Source organism: Monoraphidium neglectum (assembly GCF_000611645.1).
Source record: "Monoraphidium neglectum strain SAG 48.87 unplaced genomic scaffold scaffold01349, whole genome shotgun sequence".
In the NCBI taxonomy this organism is placed as follows: Eukaryota; Viridiplantae; Chlorophyta; class Chlorophyceae; order Sphaeropleales; family Selenastraceae; genus Monoraphidium; species Monoraphidium neglectum.
Window position 1 is genome coordinate 1 of NW_014012279.1, and position 5,000 is coordinate 5,000.

General features: G+C 68.7%; 2 protein-coding genes across 2 annotated transcripts in view; one reads left to right on the forward strand and one right to left on the reverse strand.

The window, feature by feature from the left end:
* Positions 1-630: 630 nt before the first annotated feature.
* MNEG_7565 (hypothetical protein) lies at positions 631-2,290 on the reverse strand (the record flags this gene model as incomplete). Its single annotated transcript, XM_014043959.1, has 3 exons — positions 631-924; positions 1,209-1,424; positions 1,595-2,290. 3 exons carry the CDS (start codon positions 2,288-2,290, stop codon positions 631-633), a joined length of 1,206 nt encoding a protein of 401 aa, XP_013899413.1.
* A 220-nt stretch (positions 2,291-2,510) lies between these two features.
* MNEG_7566 (peptidase M16 domain protein) overlaps positions 2,511-5,000 on the forward strand; it is a gene marked incomplete at both ends in the record, with an annotated part of 6,477 nt that continues 3,987 nt past the window's right edge. The window contains 5 exons of the mRNA XM_014043960.1: positions 2,511-3,542; positions 3,858-3,968; positions 4,154-4,233; positions 4,660-4,822; positions 4,991-5,000. The exon at positions 4,991-5,000 is cut by the window's right edge and continues 89 nt beyond it. Coding sequence (XP_013899414.1) covers positions 2,511-3,542; positions 3,858-3,968; positions 4,154-4,233; positions 4,660-4,822; positions 4,991-5,000 — 1,396 coding nt within the window. The remainder of the gene's footprint in view (positions 3,543-3,857; positions 3,969-4,153; positions 4,234-4,659; positions 4,823-4,990) is intronic.

Genomic DNA, 5,000 nt, shown 5'->3' on the forward strand with positions numbered 1-5,000 from the left:
CTTGTGTGTGTGGTTTGTGTGAGTGTGTTTGTGAGTACGCACGTGCGTGCGTGTGCGTGCGTGAGCGCATGTGCGTGTAAGCATGCGTGCGTGTGTGCGAGTTTGTGTGAAACTGCGTGCGTGTCTATGTACGCAAATGCGCGTGCACACGAGCACGATCGCGGACGAGGCACCCCCGTCGGGGTCGGCGGGCGCCCGAAGCGCGGCCCTGTCCCCCTCACCTCGCGCATGGCGGAGGTGGACTGGGCCATCTGGCCCGGCAGGCAGCTCATCAGCCCGTGGCGCTCCGCCAGCCGGACCATCAGCTCCTGCATCGGCGCATAGCCGCCCCTGGGGGACGGGGCAGCAGGCAGAGGGGGTTCAGGCAGGCAGAGGGGTGGACGGGTGGGGGTGGCTGACGGCCGGGGACCTGGCATTTACCCAAAGTGGGGAGAAACTGCCGCCGCGATTTGTGTGCTGCTTCGGCAGCGGCGGCGCGCACAGCAGAAGGTAGATAGGCCGCGCCGCCGCTCAGCGGCTCGCCACACGCCAACCCTTGACGAGGAGCCGGGCCGCCGCCCTCGCCTTGCAGCGCGCTCCCCAGTTGGCCCCGACGCCCATCGAGCCCAGCCCCCCCAAACAGCACCCTCGTCACCTGCAGCCAAACGGCAGCATCAGCCAGCATATGCCCGGCCGGCTGCCGCCCGGCAGCATCTCCACCAGAGCCCTCGCCAGCGCGACGCCCTCCGCGTCCGCGCGCCCCGCGGCCGCCATGGCCACCTGCCGCGGCAGCACCGCGGGCGCGCCGCGCGCGACGGCGGCGAGGGCGGCCTTGCGGAGGGCGGGGATGCTGACCAGGCAGGCGGCGGTGCCGTGGCGGCAGCAGAAGCGCAGCAGGGCGAAAGGGTCGTCCTGGCAGGCCGGGTCGGTGCGATCCACGTCGCCCTGGGGCGCGGCGGGTTGGGTGGAACGGTTGATGCGACGTTTTGAGGGGTGAGTACCAAAGTGCCGGCATCAGCGGGGGTGCGAGAGGGGCGGGGAGGGCCACGCGGGGAGGTGTGATGACGTGATGCCGCGCCCGCAATCTTGGGATGCGCTGCCACGAGCGGTTCCGGGGCGCCCGGGCGGCGTCGGCCCCGCTGCCGGCTGCGCCGTGCGACACCTTGTGCAGTGCGTGCACGCGACACAGCGCATTCGTGCGTGCGACGCAGCGCGCAAGCCCCACTGACCTCCTCTTTTTGCGCCAGCAGCCGCTCCACCAGCCACCTGGCGACCTCCACGCGCCCCCCGCGCATCGCCGCACGCGCCGCGGTCGCCAGCACGTAGTGCTTGGTGGAGGCATCCCCTTCCAGCAGCATGGGCCGCGCGGGCAGCGCCTCAGAAAGCACGAGCTCCCGCACCAGGGGCAGGTCGCCGCAGCGCGCCACCAGCGGCAGCAGCAGGTGCTGGGGCGGCGGGTGAGGAGGCGAGGCGGGAGCTTGTGTCGAGGCGCAGAGTGGGAACAGGGTGGCACGAAGCGAAACTCGGCAACAAGCGGGCGCAACTGCGCAGGGCAAAAATGCATGTGCGGGGTTGAGGCGGACCCGCTGGGCAGCAGTGAAGTTCATGCACCCACCTGCGAGTAGGGCCCTGCCAGGAGCATGAGCGCAACGCAGGGCCGCCCCCGCTCGAGCAGCAACAGCGCGTCCTCTTCCTCCTGCTGCTGCTCAACGGATTCGGCCGCCGCCCGCCGCGCCTCGCCCCCGGCCGCGCCCTCAGCGCCCCCGCGCAGCGCGGCCGCGGCCCGCGCCGCGCGCCTGACCCGTATCAGCCAGCCCGCGAGGCCGTCGGCGGTGCGACCGCGCGCGAGGCGCGACGCAACGGCGCGGGTGCCGCAGCAGCCGGGCGGGCCGCGCGAGGCGGCGCCGGACGAGAACCACTGCAGGGCAAAGTCCTCGTCAGCGGCGCATGCGACGCGCGCGAGCGCCTTGCATGCGGCTGCCGCGGCGGAGGGGTCCGGCACCCACGCCAGGCAGCGCTGCAGGCTGAGGGCGTCCAAGGCAAGCAGCGGCGACGCCGCGGCTGCCTCAGGCGCCCGCGCGCGCGCGTCGGGGCGGCGCGCGTCGTGAGGCGAGGCCGGCACGGGAGCCGCGCCGGCGTCCGGCGTGGCGCGCAGGTCGCTGTCAGGTGTGTCGACCGGCGGCCTGGGACCGCTTTCGGCTGCACGCTCGGGCTTTGGGCTCGGATCGGTTGCGGGTCGCACATCTGGAGCGCCGGCGTCAGGCGGTTCCGCGCCCCGGCCTCTTGTGCCGTGCCCTAGTGCACATACCATCGGTACAACACAGGTTCCGGCGATGCAAATGAAAGGCGCGGGGATGCGAGTGCACGCTGTGTTGAAGGAGTCTGCTCCCTGATGATGACACTCGTCAGAGCAGAGCGGCTCGGAATGGTCAACACATCGTTGCCATTGCACAGGATATAGAAGATACGATATAAACAAGGTGACACAAGCAGTTCAACCCACCTGATCTCACTAGACAGGAGAGGGACGAATGATGATCTTCCCCAGCTGTCGGGCGTGGCGACCCTTCAGAGGCGGGAAACGGGTTGAAGCTGCTCGTGGCATCGCACGCCGGCGATCGTGTGGCGCGATCCCCGAGGGCACTGGGCCGGTGCCGCCCACGCATCCCGAAACGGATGGCCGAGTGGCGCCCATTTCCACCCCCGCGGCTCGCCTTCCCGTTGCGGCCGCCACCGCCGCGCTCGCCTCGACCCTGCTAGCAATTGGCGCGCTGCAACCCCAAGCTGCCGCCGCCTTCCAGCTGCCCTCGCCGGCGGAGGTACTGCAGAGCGCCGCTGCCGTCACCGCGAGGTGGCGCGCCAACGCAGGCGCGTCGGGCTCTGCGACCGCCCCCAGCCTCACCCCGCCCGCTCAGCAGGCGCAAGACCGGCCTGCTGGCGAGGCCGGCTTGCAGCCGCCGCCATTGGACACGACGCCAGCCCCTGTGCCGAGGCAGCTGAGTGGCGCGCGTGCGCCAGGAGTGCAGGCCAGCGACGGCGAGGGCCGCGGCGCAGGCTTTGAGCAGCAGCAGCAGGAGCAGCAGCAGGAGAAGGAGCAGCAGCAGAAGGAGCAGCAGCAGGTAAAGGAGCAGGAGGAGGCAGCGGCGCCCATTGTATTTGCCCCGATGGATGCGACGCTGGCGCCGACGACGCGGCTTAGGGATCCAGGGGAGCCCGCAACCGCAGCGCAACCGGACGCTGGCGACGTGCGGGGCAGCGGCGGCGGCAGCGGCGCGGCTGCGGCGGCTGTTGAGGCTGCAGCCGGCAGCCTGCAGTTTCCTCCGATGGACCCGGGGGTCGCGCTGCCGCCACCTGTTGAACTGCAGCAGCAGCAAGATCCCCAACAGCAACAGCAGCAGCTGCTGCTGCAGCAGCAGCAAGGCTTGCAGGCGGGCATCCAGCCGCTGCAGGGGGGCGCGCTGCTGCTGGACGATGCTCGCATCCAGGGCGTCTACGAACGCCTGCCGCAGCTGCCCGTCGACGCGCCCCCCCTGCCGCCCATCCAGGCCCCCGACATCAAACGGGTGGGGCCCGCACGTTGTTTTGGCAGTTTGAGGGCAGCAGGGGCCTGCGCAGGCTGCCGGCTTGTGGGGTGGCCCGGCGACGCCTGTTTCGCACGCGCGACCGATGACCGAGGCCTTGTGCATCCGTGAGCGCGTGTGCATGTGTGTGTGTTTTTGTGTGTGTCTGCGTGTGTGTGTGTGTGTGTGCGTGCGTGTGTGTGTGTGTGTGGAGGGGTGCGTGTGCGCATGTGTGTAAGTGACAGTCTGGCTCATCACCCCGCTTGAGATGCAACAAAAAACAACATGTCGCTTGCCGCGCCGGCTGCGCTGCCGCAGGTTACGCTGGCCAACGGCCTGCGGGTGCTCTTACTAAGGGATGACGAGGTCCCGTTGGTCAGGGGCGGCCTGCTGCTGGCGGGCGGGCAGGCGGCCAGCCCTGGGGACCAGGTGCAGTGGCAAACGCAGCGACGGGGATGCGCACTCGCGCACGCCTGTTCGACACAGCGGGAGGGGCGCGGGGTGTGCACCATGCATGCGTGTTGGCTGAAGGCGCATTTCGACGCCTCTGCGGTTGCAGCCAAGCTGGAAGTGTTTCGAACGCGGCCCTCCTCCCCGCCACCACCAGCACGCAGGTTGGTCTCGCCAGCATCACCGCTGCCGTGCAGCGGTCTGGCGGCTCGCTGCAGCACCCTGGCCCCGCCCTGGACGACAGGTGAGCAACCTGCCTTACCTACAATTCACACGATCCAACGTCCCGATCGCTGGCCCCCTGTTGCGGACACCCTGCGCTGGTGCGGTCTGCGCCTGCTTTCCCTCTGCTGCCGCGGCCCCATATGCGTCGGCCCGTAGCCCACACTTTGCACACACGTCATTGGCACACCACATTTGAGGAAGACAGACGCTGCAAAACGCTCAGAGAGAGCCATCACTTGGTGGTACACCTCATCAAGGTTCATCATGCCTCATCCTTTGCCATCATGTCAAATCTCCTCATATCATGTCATCGCGTGTCATCTCATCTAATCTCCTGTCGTTTCATCTCGCCCCACTCTGTCTCATCATGACGCAGCACAGCGACCCGTCGCATCTCTCACTTTGGATCACCTCATTACACGGCGTCTCATCAAACACCCCGCAGGCTAGAGGACCTGGCGGCTGCGATTGAGGTTTCGGCAGGGCCCAGGGCTATTACGCTCGAGTTCCAGGTGCGCCGCATGCTGGACGGCGTCTCAATGCCTGACCCTTTTCCGCCGCTCCTGCTGCAACTGCTGCTGCTGCTGCTGCTGCTGCTGCTGCTGCTGGTTTGTCAAAGTTCTGGCAGGAGTTTTCATGCACCACTTTTTCTGGCGACAAGCACAGCGCACCCAAGGTGATCCCTTGTGTCAGTGCTCTGCAACAACTTGCCGTCTGCGCGCCACCCGCGCCCCCCTGCGCCCTGCTCGCCGTCCCCGCTGCGTTCCCGCACCTAGTGTGCGTCCG